This window comes from Tachypleus tridentatus, chromosome 4 (genome assembly GCF_004210375.1).
Source record: "Tachypleus tridentatus isolate NWPU-2018 chromosome 4, ASM421037v1, whole genome shotgun sequence".
Classification (NCBI taxonomy): domain Eukaryota; kingdom Metazoa; phylum Arthropoda; class Merostomata; order Xiphosura; family Limulidae; genus Tachypleus; species Tachypleus tridentatus.
In genome coordinates, this window is record NC_134828.1 from 42547758 (window position 1) to 42564548 (window position 16791).

Consider the following 16791-nt stretch of genomic DNA (forward strand, 5'->3'; position numbering starts at 1 on the left):
CTCACAAATTTATTGCTGACCCACCAGAGGGAGTAAATTAAAGTGTATATACAAGTTTCTAGCAATAAAAATTTCACTTTCACTTTCGGATAGAAACAGTTTCAGTTAAAACTTTTTGAAATCAAAATAGCAAAAGCCGTACTAATAGTAGTCAATCTGCTTATGAATTAAACAGCCGTAATAAAAACAAAATACTGTTATTCGGTTCGTCTCCTCAGTCTGTTAGGCCATAAAAATACACTTCGTTCCAGATCTACAGAGATCTGAAAACATCACATATGTTTATATTAAAAATATTTTTGTCATTATTTGTAGTCGTGACATGACAGCTTTAATCAAATTCTTGTGCAACTACATTAAGCTGTCTAACACCGCTCACGACGTCTCACAGATGTCATGAGGTTTTGTGGAAACTAAATACATGGTAAAGATAATGGTTCACGCTTACCGTACACACGCCGTCTACACATATATCAAGCGATCCATCAGAATAACAACGAGTACCGTCAATAACTTTTCTACCATAACGATAATAAAAACGTTCTCCCCTTGGCTTGCAGTTAAGTTCGCAGGGATTTGACTCTGTGTAAAATAGGAACATAAAAATAGAGTAAAATTATAATATCATTTTAGTTTAAGGCTTAAGCATTAAACATTACTTACACAACCTACAAACATTTATCAGTAAATTCTCATGTTTTTTATATTGAAATCAGCTTATTTAAACTTATCATGCCAAATATTTTATACATTATAAACAATATACTTGAAGTAAACTCTCATGCTACCTATTTTATACGTTATAAGCAGCTTTAGTAAAATCTTAAGTCACCTAATTAATAAATAGCTTATATATACGAATAGTTTGATCCCAAATATTTTATAGTTTTTAGATAAATTATTTCACAACAAATCTTTATGCCAAATATCTTATACTTTTTAAGTAACTTCCTATATTATAAACTAATTATCATGCAGTCTATTCTATACTTTACAGTAAAGTTGAAAGTATATTCTGATGGCGTCAGTTTTATATTATTATAATCAAGCTGACTGTAAACAAATTCTCAAACTACCTATTTCATATTTTATAAACAACTAACTTATAAGTTATTTTATTTTTTAGAAATACGTTACTTGCAAAAAACTTTTATACCACCTACTTGATAACCAATGTATAAATTCATTTCCATGCTGTCTGTATCATATCATGCAATCCAGTTACTTATAGGTCAATTCTCATACCGTCTATTCTATATTTTATAATCAACTTATAAGTAAATTCCTAAACCACATCTTTCAACTGTTTCATACTTACTTATTTCATCTATTTTATACTTTAAGAACATCTTATGTGTAACTCATAAGTACATTATCATGCCTTTTATTTTATACTTTATAAAGAACCTACTTACTAATAAATTCTCATGCCAAATATTTTCAGTCGCAGCAAAGCAGTTATAAAACGCTTTGAGTTTTTAAAGTATAAACTTTCAGCTCATAGCTCGTCATTTCTGGACTCAAAAAATGAAACCGTTTCGATTTATATATTTGACCTCTCCTGAGACCTCATAGATTAATATATTCTAATTCTGCCTAAAATAATTTCAATCTGAGGGGAGGCTCGAAGATGAACAATAAAATAGAACCAGGTATCCGCGCACCTCACGCTTGGTATTGCTGGTGTAAAAAAATATAGCTGATAAAAAGCGAAACAAACGTCTCCAAGATTAAATTACTCTAATCCTGTCTCATTCTATTTATTTCATATTATCTCAATGACTTACTTACAAGTAATTTTCATGCCACCTATATGATACTTTATAAACAAGTTACCGAATAGTACGCTACCTATTTTATACTTTACAAACAACTTATAAGTACATTCTCATATATTCTATTGTTAATCTATTGTGTAAGTTTTGTAAACATTGATATGAAGGTAGTTCTAAGCATTTAAAATATAAACAATCTGCTATGTGAAAATCAAATAATAACTGGAGAACTTTTGCACCTTCTAATCGAATTTTCGATATAGTTTCCACTGGACAAGAACGGTTAAACTCCTAACTTAAAATAACCTTTCTCTTGCAACATAATAGACATCATCTTTAGGTAAAGAATAGACGTAGTGGAATGTATCTTACACAACCAATATATTCAAACTCATTTTCACATGTAATATAGTTAATTAGTATAGATGAGTTATAAACATGAGAAATACATATGACCTAGGAATTTATATTATCATAATACTATATTCGTACCTTTTATGAACGGAACCCAGCTGTAGTATTTGTTTTCAAATGGAACATGATTAAACTTGGAACACTGTTCTTCACGAAAATCTCGTGACTCTTCTGGACAACTCTGTAAAAAATATCAACGCCCACTTTATAACTAATTATTAACACTAGCCTTCGACTATTCCAGCATTGCTGACACTCTCAAAATTAACATTATTTAATAACATACTATTTCGACAACTCTGATTTCTAACCAAATAAAATCTCTATTCATAAAATGTATTATTTTGTTTATTTGTTGTAAAGCAAAACGGTTATCGAAATCTGGCTGTTAGCGTTATAAATCTTTAGCCTTATTGCTGAGCCATTTGGGAGAGAGAAGGGCGACTATGAACTCTTGTAAATAATATATTTCAATTAATTTGCATCAAACCCAAGAATAACAAAACAAGCACATTTAACACTCATACTAAAAATGTGTGAGTTATTCATTAATGTATAAATACTGTATATCAGTGTTATGATGAGCAGTGTTCTCAGGCACCTAACCTCTCTAACTTGGAAGGATGAACTGACAGAGAACTGTACCAAATGAGAATATGGGCAAAATTGAAAGAATCAACTATTAGTAGAAGTCTAAAATTCTCCAGCCATACCATCTGTAGGAAAATTCAGAAATAATAAATGTAAATGAATTAACCTTGAGAATGTGTTACTAGCATCAGAACAAGGTTAATCCAGTTCAAAGCTGGTAATATGCATGCTCCACGTGAGCATGTTATCAATACGTGTAAATGTGAATGTTTTTGGCGTTCAAATATTTTTTTTATAATTTAAAAGAGAAACAGGTAGTCTGTTTTGTACGCAACGACATCTGCCTGCAAACCTGACAGAAAGCTATAAAGCTGTATTTGTTAATTGCAAAGCTACCCATGGTTGGCTCAGCACAGATAGCCCATTGCAAACTTACAAGCAATACAGACACCTGCACATCTGACCCAAATAAACCGGATTATAAACTTAGAAAATTTTGATACTGCTTCAATGTTTTTAAGTGTTTTTGTACTAGTGATTTTGTCTCCATTACAATATTGCATTCTGTTTTATGACTTCTATTTGCAGAGTTATTTGTTTCTACTATATAAATGTGATATATAGGCAGTTTTGCTTTATGCAAAAGTACCTGCTTATTTAATCAGTTATGCTCACAGTGAATAGAATACACGGCATTACACCACGTGCTGTTCGAGGAAGTTTTTGTTTTTGGTGAGAAAATGTTATTTTTTAGTTGAGTACACATGTAGTCAAGTCTGAAACACTACACTAATGATATATTGTTGGAAATAAAAAGCAAACACAGTAGGAAGACAAATGTGTGTGTGTGTCAATAAATTCTATTATTGGTATCAATTTATACTCAATTGTATTAAGGCACAGTTAAACATTTCTGGGTTTTCTTATATTTGTGGGTTGGAATTCTTCTATGGTAAGTATCTGTGACATTTTGGCTCTGAATTCGAATAATAAACAGACATCATTCGATACACTTTTTTTTTTAAATAATCTTTTCAAAACATGTCAAAAGTATGTATAAAAATTCTTTACAAAGAAAGATATCATAGTTGTACCTAAAACTCTAAATAATTATTTTTTCTTGTTGAAAGTCCACTTAGGTGATTCTATTACTTTGGACAATTGACAAGCCAAACTATTTCTCTCTACTTTGTTTCTTATTGTACAATATGTGATAAATTCACTTACGTTAGTCCGTGGGTTACCACAGTTATATCTTGAACCTTAAATACTTGTCTCCTTTTCATCAAAGTCCACACAGACGGGTTCAGTTATTTTGACAAGACTATTTTATTCTCTTTATCACTATTAGAGTGTGAAACTGACTATAAAATATCGCCCCTTAAGGATAATCTCTCACATGCAAGCTAACTTCATGTTCTCTAACTTTTTTTCTGACTAAACTTCACTTTCACTTCATTTTACTTGGTTTGATCTCCCATGGTTGCCTATATTTACATATTGTTTACTGAAGCTTCGAACTTTATAAACTACGCGAGCGACTCTATAATGTAACAATACTCACTTAAGATAATGACAAAAATATTGAAGCTTTGATTTGAGTAAATTGGTATAAACAATGCTACAGCAATTGAACCACACAATATACTACCCTCACCGAGTTGTGCAACCAAACTCGTCATAACTATTGCCTTTAACACTCCTACAAAAAGTGGGGCCTAATAGGCCCCAGAGCAACTTGAAAGGTTATTAATATTAGGCTAATAATTTTGTATTTAAATGAAATTGCCATTTAAATCCATTAATGAATGGATTAACGAGATTCCCACTGTCCCTATCTACTATCTAGCGAAACCACATCCAGGAGAACGGGCTTGGAGAAATCAGGACTAGAAACGTCTTTTCGTAGGAGTATTAAAATAATTTTAACGCTCTTGTTAGGAAAAGCGAATAACCATTAAATATTAAACAATATAATAAATTAAATAATAATGCAACAAAGGATAATCTGTAAAAGTGTAGTATGGTATCTGATTGAAATTAATAGTTTATTTACGAGAGTGTAAGTAAACATGGGACTTACCTGAATATTACAACTGAAGTACCTTTTGAATGGCCCTATACATGAATGACTGCCCGTAACACTGAGGAAGAAAAGCAAATTTAAATTCAATTTGTTAAAATGCTGATTACAAAAAAAAAAAAAGGAGAAAAGAAATTAAGTCACAGGTCGCTAATCACTTATTACAGTAAAGGTTGCTTACAGAAAAGGGTATTCTGTTGTTGTGAATAATATAGTTGTTTCCTGTGTTTGGCCATGGTGTACAAGTTAGCATATTAAACTGTAAAAATTGAGGTCAATAATTTGTGTCCCATTGACACAAAATATAGATTTGCATTGTCACAATACTGATGTTCAAGCCTCATCACTATACTAGGGTAGTTCAAAAATTATCAGCGAATACTGTTTACTAACTACCTTGACTAGTCTATCAGTTAACAGGGTTTTTATGTGTTTTAGAGCAAAGCCACAATGAGCTCTCTGCTGTGACTGCCACGGAAACTGAGTTTGTTATTTTAGCTTTGTAAGTCCGTAAACTTACAGTCATCCTATTAGAGACAACAGTTAGGGGCAGTTAGTGCAAACTGTTTTATGAAGTTGTGCATTAAAACCTATAAATAATCAAACCTTTTCCAGAAATACACTAAGTGTTAAACAGGATTCAATGATCTAACTGTGGACCTACGTCTTAAACTAATGATTTTATGCACTACTTTATTCAATGAAAACCAGTAATTTTTAATGTAGTTTTTAGTGAAATTTATAAAACCATACCTTAACGCAAACAAGTATAGAAACAACAAGCATTACACAACAGTATTCACAAATAATGAGCAATGGCAACTAGTTAAAAACGCAAATAAGAACCAATAAATCAACAATGTACTAGTACTTAGTGTTTGCACCCTTGCTTTACAAACAGCATTCATTATGCTGCATAGTTTATTAATTTATTGTTGTGAAATGTTCTTCCAAGTGCTTTGTGTTACTCCTCACAATTCAGACAAGTTGTTTGATTGCCTTTTAACCTTCTCAGCAATTGTATAAACTACCAGAACGTTTTTTATGAGAATTTTGTGCAAGCAAAGCCATAGTTGTAAGTGTGTCATTGACATCTTTATCATCAAGATATCATTTCACCACATTTATAGGATGTTTTAGATCACGTTCTTGCTGGAAGATAAGTTTCCGCTCTTAGAATTTTAATCCTGGCGAAATAACATAATAGATAAGAATTTGCCTGTATTTTTCAGCAGTCTTGGTGTCATTACTTTTATGTAGACCATAATTACAATTGGTTAAGTTGCAGTCAAAAATTTGTATTGATTCCCCACACGCTTCACTCTATATGTTGTACATAGACTACAATATCATTATTTTCTTTGACATTGAACACAGGCTACTGGTTGTTTTTAAACATTTCAAATTTGGATTCACCTGCTAAGAGCACACATTCGAGCTTTGTTCATTCCAATGTTTGTTATCTGATACTAATTTCAGCTTCTCAGCAACAGTTTTCGGGTAACAATAAATTCATTAATGCCTGACTCGGCATGGCCAGGTGGGTCGCGGGTTCGAATCCACGTCGCACCAAACATGCTCGCCCTTTCAGCCGTGGAGGCGTTATAATTTAACGATCAATCCCACTATTCGTTGGTAAAATAGTAGCCCAAGAGTTGGCGGTGGGTGGTGATGACTTGCTGCCTTCCCTCTAGTTTTACACTTCTAAATTAGGGACGGTAGCGCAGATAACCCTCGAGTAGCTTTGCGCGAAATTCAAAACAAAAAAACAAACAAACATTTAACAATAAGAGTTACATGCATTTTTAAATATATATTTAACTAAAACAAACATTAAAATAAATACATAATAGTAAATCCGTTACAGTTTGGCAGAAGTGAAACCAACAAATGTGTCATCAAAATATTTGTACCGGAAAAAGGGAGGATAAAGTATAGATTTTATGGTTTATGTTTCGGTCTGGGTCACAAATACGTTAGCGAAAACAAGTGAAACGGTGTTGCTAGTGCTTAGGCCATCTGCTTAAAATTTTTTTTTGTTAAAAATGAAGTTGGATTTTCTTGTTGTGAATTCTAAGGTGGAAAAAATGTACTGAGGATTTTAATTAAAAGACTGGATACATTATGGTAAAGTGCAATATTACAAGCTTCCTTAATAGGGACTTTAGCACAGTCAAATGCGATATACTGTCAAAGCTAGCCATTAAGGCTTTAAGGTGTAGTTGGTTTAATGTGTTTTTGAAATTTAAAATATTTTTAAAAGCAACCTGCAAATGTTATAAAAGGTGTGAGAGCCTAGATTATAGTTAAACGAGTCATAAATGGATTGAATAGGTCGTATGGAGCAATTCTGGTTTTGTGGTTTGGGAATGTCATAGAGTTGTGGTGTGCATAAGTCAGTGTTTCTTAGAAGAAAATAAAGATCTACAGTCATCAAACCATCTTTCTTAATTTATGACAGGGTTTTGTTCAGTTTGTTTTATTATTTATCTTTGAGTTGCATGGGATCGGTTTAAATTTCTTATTGTCTAAAAGGATGTCATTCATTTTGTCGGTGTATTCTGTGTTGGTCATAATTACAGTATAGCCTTTGTACAGTATTTAATGTTAGTTTTTTTCATATTATAGATGAATTTTACCTCGTTGCTTGTGAAATTAATTTTCAGGTAATGGGTTTGGTTAATTACATTAATGGTCTTGTTACAGAATTCTTTTAAAAAGTTATTATTTTATTAACTATGTTATATCATGTAGTGAATTATTAATCCTCTGGATAAATAATTTAGATTGCCTTTTTTCGTTTTAGACAAGGATATATCTTGTGACTGGTAATAAAATTGAGGTATTTACACAGAATTTGTAGCTCAATATTGTTCGATCTGATCTATTAATAACAAAATAAGGTTGTACTTCATTGTTGTATCGTCTTCTATGTTGTTTCAGTTTTCTCAGTTCTTCCAATATGTTGCTGTGTACAGATTTCTTCTTTTTATTTATTTTGGTTGTTGATCTGTTGTACATTGTTGTACTCATCTGGTTTGAGATAGCAGACAAGTTGATAATCTAATTCCTGAAGTTTTTATCTCATGTTGTACATTTTGAGCATTCTCAGTTTAACATTGCCCTATAAGTCCAGCTAATTGCTGATTTTCTGATGTCTGGTTAGCTCTTTGATATTACTTTGATCTGGTTGGCCTCAGATACTCATCCTTATGGTACTGTTTATTTGAAATACTATTATTTTTTTTTCATTACTCGTAATCTGTCTCGGCTATAATAGCAATGTTTCCCACAATCATAACAGATCAGTTTTCAGGAATAATTTGGAAGGAGTTTTTTAATTTCCTTGAAGCTATTATTTGCAGTTGCTGGCAATATATCATTTCAAGTTATACTTGAAACATCCATTTTCTTGTATGATCTATTTCTTCGGTTCTATTAACTAGTTGTCTAAATAACACTTTTAATTTTTCTAGCGTGTTGTCAGAAGATTTAATGTTTCAATATTATTTGATCTAATGATGTTATAACTTCTACATGATACCTTTAGTTGTTTATCTGAAACGTTAATGATTTATGTTCCATTTCCACTCGGACCTTAGTTTAGAAATTAACTTCTACTGCCCTCCAATCAATTTACATATACTAATATCTGATGTAATATGGGCCTGGTGTGGCCAGGTGGTTAGGGTGCTCAGCTCGTAATCTAAGGGTTGCGGGTTCGAATCCCTATGACACCAAACATGCTCGCCCTTTCAGCCATAGGGGCGTTATAAAGTAATGATCAATCCAATTATTCGTTGGTAAAAGAGGAGTTCAAGAATTGTTAGTGGTGACTTGCTGCCTTCCCTCTTGCCTTACACCACTAAATTAGGGACAGTTATTGCAAATAGCCCCCTGTAGTTTTGCGCGAAATTAAAAAACAAACAAATAAGTTATAATTCAGGCAATCTTTGAATTAGTCACAAACCAACGAATCCATAATTTTACATGGATTATCAGGTAAAGCTCTTCTTTCCTCAATACTGTGCTCCTGAAATTTGCTTTAGACACTTCTTTTCTAGCGTGCCACTCAAAACCTGTTGGATACGGCAGATACTAATGCTTGATAGTTTTAACAGATATCAGGTTCAAGGATGCTTAATGTTTTTAGCACTTGTACTTTTAAATAATCAGAAAGGAGAATATGTTGTTCACATTTAGAAATATTTTTGCAATGAACCTAATTCGTTTTCCATGGTACCTTTTCATCACAGTTCATTAGTCTCTCTATTGGACGATATTGTTGAATTGACCAGATAAATTCTGGAACTAGATCTGGTATTGTTATAGCTTGAATAGTCCAGGAATGACCTTCAACCACAAAAAGCAAAGCAGTAGTAGTAACAAGTGTATACAAAATAGATTCTCTTATTCCAAATTTTGAAGAATTCTTGGGTAGATTCGTAATGAGGTGTGACTAATTTGATCTTTTCATTTACTAATTAATTCTTTCATTGATGTTCTCTTCTACCTCACTAATATATTACAATCTTTCTTCAGTTTTGGTATTATAAGCTGTCTGCACTTCATTAACATCTTTCTGTATTTTTTAATCTTCCTTTTGTAATTCTTCAATGCATATTCAATAGTTTAATTATCCTTCAAACATTACATGCTTTTCTTTTAACTCGTCTCTTAAATTCATCTTTCATCTTTTTTTGAATTTTCTAAATATTTCTTTTCTATATTTCTTAGTTTTCTATAAACTTCTTTTTTATCTTTTTTAATATTCTGAATGTTATTCTAGTATTCCGTCTCTCTCTCTTTGTTCCTTTAAATTTCTATTTCTTTCTTTTAGTTTTTTTAAATTTTCTTCTCTTACTTCTCGATCTTTTTTTATGTTCTGTCTCTTTTTACTTGTTGTTCTTTCCACTGTTCGCGGGTTCAAATCCACGTCGCACCAAACATGCTCGCCCTTTCAGCCGTGGGTTCATTATAATGTTACGTTCAATCCCACTATTCGTTGGTAAAAGAGTAGCCCAAGAGTTGGCGGTGGATGGTGATGAATAGCTTGCCTTCCCTCTAGTCTTACACTGCTGAATTAGGAACGGCTATCTCACATAGCCCTCGTGTAGCTTTGCACGAAATTCCACAAAGCAAAAAACAAACCACCTTTTTATTGTTCCATCACCTCCAGCAAACTGAGGACAATGAATTTATTTTTTCAATAAAATGTTATTCAGGGTACACTTCAGTGGAAATTCCAAAACTAATGGTATGCCTAACGTAACTAATAACCAATTTTCTCACTAATCGAGTGATAAAAGCATACTGAATACCTTACTTATTTCGCCGCTGACAAAAAACAACAAAAAACTCGTTAATTCGGTAAATAATGCGAAGTAGAGCTCACGTAACAATAACAAATAAAAACTTTTATAAGGGTTATGTTCACAAGTAGGCCTAACTTCAGTTTCAACAGGAATACAAAATTTAATGGTAAAGCTCACAAAGAAACTTAACCAATCACTTACTTTAGTTACATTTGTGGTCCGGCATGGCCAAGCGTGTTAAGGCGTTCGACTCCTAATCCAAGGGTCGCGGGTTCGAATCCCGGTCGCACCAAACATGCTCGCCCTTTCAGCCGAGGGAGCTTTACAATGTAACGGTCAATCCCACTATTCGTTGGTAAAAGAGTAGCCCAAGAGTTGGAAGTGGATGGTGATGAGTAGCTGCCTTCCCTCTAGTCTAACACTGCTAAATTAGGGACGGCTAGCACAGATAGCCCTCGAGTAGCTTTGTGCGAAATTCCCAAACAAGCAAACAAACAAAGCACTCTCCCCCGTCCAAATCTTTTCTCAAGAACTTGTATAAATTTCCTCTCTAATCAAGCAACACCAAACATAGTAACTGATACTAGCTTACTAACTTCACTCGCTAACGGACAGTTTAGTTTCATTATTGGTTTGCTTGGAAGCAAAGCCACATTAAGCAATCTGTTGTGTCCAGTGTGAGAAATCAAACCCCAGCTTTTAATATTGTAACTCTATACATTTATTGCTATCTTACTAGAAGACCCAATGAATAAATTCACTAGCGCGCATTGTCTAACACTCATTAGATTTCACTGAACTGATTAATAAAACTGTAATTCACTCAGTCCAGCATTTTTATATTTTACTGTTTTTCTACATATCACAAAAGCTTCGAGATAACACAGAAGCCCAAACGTTCTTGAAACTTTTAAACTTTAAATAAATATTACATCATGTAAAAAAACACTCCAGTAAAGAAAACATTAAAATAGCAAAAGTACAGACAACACTATTCATGTTACTACCAATCCATATAATTCCAGCTGAGGAAGATTTTATGTGTATATTAATGTTAGTATGATTTTGTATGAGACAAAATAACGATCTACATATCATATTTCGTCTTCATAAGCGATATACATCATAAGAATTGATGTGTACTAAATAACTGTTATAAGTAATGTTTATACAGGGCTGTATGTGTTGTAGACTCAACCACCTTTATGAGATCTAGTTTTGAGTCACATGCTTTGTTAGGAACAATGTGCAACACACCAGTACCTCCTTTCTCTCTGGAAGCTGTATAAGGCCAGTAAACAAAGATTATGTCTTGTATTTAAATATCGATATTTTGGACTGTTTACAATGGAGAGTTTGGTTACCTATCTCCTATCGTTAGGTAATCGTCAGCTCATGAAACTATATAAATCAAAAACTATTAAATGAATGAAACTATCCTTTCATTAGCTTCACATCATGTTTACCGAACAATCAAAATATATCCAAACACCGATAGAAACTGTAACGATAACATGATAAAACTACTATGTTGTAAAATTACAACATTACTGATCATTACATCATACACCTTCAATGTAAGTATCCCAAGTGGCAAAGCGGTGTGTCGGCGGACTCACTGCTAGAAAGCGGGTCAGGATAGCCAATTGTGTATAGCCTTGTGCTTAATTCTAAACAATAAAGCAATGAATTCAAGTATACATTATATATTATAATAATTAACATCTCACAAATATCGGTTATAAGCTATATCTTTTAAGATTGTAATTTTGTTTGTTAAAAAAGGGAGCTGCAGGTCATAATGATGATTTTAAAATTAAATAAGCTTAGAACACTTTGAAAATCCAAGTGGATTTGATGTCAAATTTTCAAGTCAGTGAAGGATTGAGAGGATAGTTATGAAGCTGATAGACTGAATCAATCAGAGTGCATTTTCATTTCAGCGAGTTTGTTTTCAGCCAAGAATTACATGTAAGCTTATTTTTAGATAAGAGTAGTGCAGTTAGCGTTATTTGTAAATTTATGCCAACAAGTTATAAAAATGTAACAAGTGAAGAAAAGCTTGTAGACTTGTCAAAGAAGAAATAAACTATTTTTTATGATTTATGTCGACTGAAATTTGAATAATTTTTGTCAAATAATTTAAAATAATGTGCTAATAAAATAATAGAATTTAAAACAACGGCGTTCGATAGAGACTTACACTTTTATTAATCCAGCCAACCCAATGAGCTCTGGTATTGAGAAAAATACCTTATCGACAGTGGCATATAATGCACGAAGTATGTGGTTTTAATGCTGTTATAATTTTATTGGAAATCAGCATAGGACGAGTAAAGAAAAAGTTCTTAAAGTTATCACCAGTTTAATTATAATGAATTATCACCATATACATGAAGTATCACTCTATAACTTACACTTATAAAAGCATCCTTACATAGTAGTAAAAAAATAATATAAACACATTTTATTCTTCATTATTACCCACGTCAAGATGCCCACAATACCTCTCATTCATCAAGTTTTTCTGTCAAATAAAAATTGCTGTTTTCCTTGTTAAATATCTCAGTGATATTAATGAAGCTATTAGTATATATCTATTATTATCTTATTTGTTTGATTTGAATTCCAAGCAAAGCTACTCGAAAGTTATCTGCATCAGCCAGTGAAAATAAAATACCAATAACAGGAAAAAGCAAAATAAAGTTATTTTGATTTGAAAATTGAAGAAATAATCATTAATACGTAACGTTTTAAAAGAATGTCCAGACTTAATATTTTAATTAGACATGTGTTCAGAAGATTTGTTTTAAGAGTATACAATGATGAAAGTTTGACGTACAATCCAATATTTTTGGGTTAATTTAAAAATATCATTTTTGTCCTTATAATGGCATGTAAAAAACAGAATGCATTTAAATTCAGTTTAGTTTGCTTTATTTTGAATTCTGTCCATAGTTACACGCAGGGGCGTAGCCAGGAATGGCCCTTTTGTGTGTGTCGGGGGGAAGGGGTAGTTTGAGTGCTTGATGCAAGCGCCGCAGGCGCTAAACCATGTTAGGGAGGTCTGGGGGTATGCCCCCACGGGAAATTTTTAATGAAAACATAAAATAAAAGCCTGAATTATACATTCTGAGACCACCTTTTTGGCAAATTTCAGAATGGCACACTGAGGTGTTTGTCTTATTTTTATAACCATAAATAAATATATAGGCCTATATATAGATATCATATATAACTTAAGTTAATAGACCCAGCAAAGTAGGCCTACAGTCCTGTCATCAACATATAAAATATAGAGTCACTCAGGAGAGTGCAACATATATGTATATTGTCTATAATCTGTATTAAAATATTATGGACAGTGTATGTTCAGATTCCCTGGATTTCAAGAGTTAACTTCACAAATAAACAGTGGGTGGCACCGTGGCAGGCTAGCAGCACGTTGGCTCTAACCTAATACCCTAGCGCCATCTATAGTGCATGATTCACTATAAACAATATAAATTTGCGATAAACAATCATTCACTATGTCAAGCCTGAAAAAGCAAAAGACACTGCATGGGTTCTTTAAACCCATTCATGAGGCTGAACCTGATCAATATGCTGCAGCCAATCAGGTTTAATCAGAATTGTCAACTGAATTGTCAGAGTCATCACCATGGCCTTCTATCAGTGCTGCCACGACCACCTCAGGTCCAGTCTGGGACATTGGAAATTACATTTCTGATGATGTCAGCATTGGTAAACAAGTAAGTCAACTCCTTATTATATTAATTTTGTATTAAAAAATCATGCAAACACTCTGATTAGTTTTAGAATGAATATTCATTGCTGCTAGTGATTGTAGGGCTACAGCCACAGGACGTTAGGCCTGTTCTGTGAAGTACAGCTCAAAGCCTTTCTCTTCGAGATTATTGTATTCTCATAACAAACTTCCCAATGTGCAAAATAACGTAATTAGAACAATGTCTTTCTGTCTCTTTTAGATAAACGCTGAAACCAAAAAATGCTTCTTTGAGAATGCCTGGAAGCCAGGGAGTGATATGTTTTCCCCCAGTGTGGTCCAAGAAAGCTGCGTTTTCAGCATCGTTGGCTTTCATAGTGGAGATGGCTACTCTACAGTCAACATGCAAAGGGTGCTTTCTGCAAGTACTGCTGTCTTTTTGCTCCTGATGGTGCTGGCGTTGGAAACTGGGACAACTAGTGAAATTTCCATACACAAACTGGAAGGCTGTTGAAGACTTCAAGGCACATGAATTGAAACAGTACCACCAAGACAGCAAATAAAAAGCTAACATTTTCTACAGGTCGTAAACACAAGTTCATCTGCGCACTTGCAGCTTGATGCAACTTACAAGCAAAAAATTGAACAGAACCGGCAATATTTAATGCCTATTATTGATACTGTATTGCTGTGTAGGAGACAGAGTTTAGCTTTGAGGGGAAAATATGATTCTGGTCCAATGTTTGCTGGTGAAACTGATGAAAAGCCCATCAATAATGATGGGAATTTTCTGGCAATTTTGCGCTACAGGGCAAAGGGTGATGTGAAGCTTTCAGCAAACCTTAAGAGTACAAAGAGGAATGCTACGTCTCTGAGTCCTCAAATTCAAAATGAAATCATCAATGCCTGTAATACTTATATTCTTTATGCTTTGGTCAACAGGGTTAATGCTGCAAAGTGTTTCTCAATATTAGCTGATGAAACAACAGATATTTCAGGCATTGAACAGTTTTCGCTGTGTGTTAGATATTTGCATGCTAATGACAACTCTGTTCCAATGAGAGAAGAATTTTTTTCAATTTATACCTGTTTATGATGTGACAGGCAGAAATTTGGCTGATGTTATCATAATCAATCTGACAAAATATGGTATTGACATGGCTTACCTGCGAGGACAAGGGTACGACGGTGCTGCCTCTATGAGTGGGAAATTCAGTAGTGTCCAGAGACACATAACTGATAAATTTCCACTTGCACCCTATGTACACTGCAGTGCCTATGCCCTAAACTTGGCAATTTCTGATGCTTGTAAAGAAGTTCCCGTGTGAAACTGCATGGGAGTAATTTTTAGCATTGGAAACTTTCTCAATACACCCAAATGAAAGCACGTTTTGGCTCTTTCGGTGGAGAATAAAGCACCTGAATCGAGAAAAAAGTTTGAAAGGTCTCTGCCCCACCCGGTTGGTTGAGAGGCATAGCTCAGTCATTGTATTTCTAGAATTAATCCATGCAGTGACAGATGCCCTTGAGACCATATCAGGTTGACAAGACAGAGATTCTGCCACGCAAGCCAATCAATTGTTCTGTTCTTTAACAAAGCCAGAATTCATCATCACTCTACTTACCATTGCTAAATTGTTTTCCTATAGTTTACCTCTGTGCAACTTATTGCAGCAACAGAACATTGATTTATGTGCTGCGATGCATCACGCAGGAATAGTGGAAGATTTAATCCGTTCACTGAGAAATAATACTGTGAAATAATTTAACAACATTTTCTGTGAGGCTCAAACTCTGTGTAGTGAGCTTCAAATTGACATCATAATGCCAAGGCAGGCTAAAAGACAGATGTACCGTGCTAACCTACAAACCACTAGCCCTGAGGAGTACTTTCGTATTGTTGTATTTGTACCATTTGTTGATCACTTTCTTTCACAAATATGTGACCGTCTGTCCAGTCACAAAACTCTCCTTACGAACTTCATGTGTCTACTACCATCAGAATCTACCACAGAACGGGCAGAACCTACAGCACAACAATGTGACCAAATTAAAGAGTTGGTCAATATATACAAGGCTGACATTGACAGCACTTCACTAGCTGCAGTAGGTGAACTTAGGGTTTGGTACAAATCACTTGTGAACAACAGACCAAAAAATGTCATAGATGCATATGCAATGTGCAATGCTGAAATGTACCCAGTCATTTCTAGATTGTTGAAAGTATTTGCCACGCTGCCTGTGTCAACGAGCTCAGTGGAGTGTTCGTTTTCAACTCTCAGAAGACTCAAAATGTATTTGAGAAATACCACCACTGAAGATCGGTTGAATGGCCTGGCCTCATTATACATTCACCGTGATATTAAAGTTGAACCAAACTGTGTCGTAGATGTCCTGGCAAGAACGAACATGCGTTTGAGCCTTTCATAGATATTCGATTGTATTTCTCTCGTTCTGACAAAACTTGCTTTATTAAAAGAGTGTTCAATCAGAAATTTGCATTTGACCGTTTGTTATGTGTGAAATTATCTACCATGCAATCACGGATCTTTATGAAATTTCACAGGTGGCAACTGAACTTGTCTGAAAAGTTTGGGTCCATGAGAGGGGGAGTTTAACCCCCCAAACCCCCTTGGCTACGCCCCTGATTACACGAAGGCTCTCTGCACTAGTCGTCCCTAATTTAGCAGTGAAAGACTAAATGGAAAACAGGCAGTCATTACCACCAAATACCATTTCTTGGGCTACTCTTTTACCAAGGAATAATAGAGTTGACACGCTTGACCTTACATTATAACACTTCCACGGCTGAAATGACAAGCGTATTTGGTGATGAAGATTAGAATCTGAAGACTGCAAGCCCAGCTCCCTAACAACCAGGTCTTA

General features: G+C 34.0%; 1 protein-coding gene across 1 annotated transcript in view; it reads right to left on the minus strand.

Annotated features, from left to right (window-relative positions):
- LOC143248965 (papilin-like) overlaps positions 1-16791 on the minus strand; it is a 146239-nt gene that overhangs the window by 97095 nt on the left and 32353 nt on the right. Inside the window, exons 4-6 of the mRNA XM_076498023.1 lie at positions 4864-4924; positions 2268-2370; positions 449-582 (exon numbers count right to left, since the gene is read on the minus strand). Coding sequence (XP_076354138.1) covers positions 449-582; positions 2268-2370; positions 4864-4924 — 298 coding nt within the window. The remainder of the gene's footprint in view (positions 1-448; positions 583-2267; positions 2371-4863; positions 4925-16791) is intronic.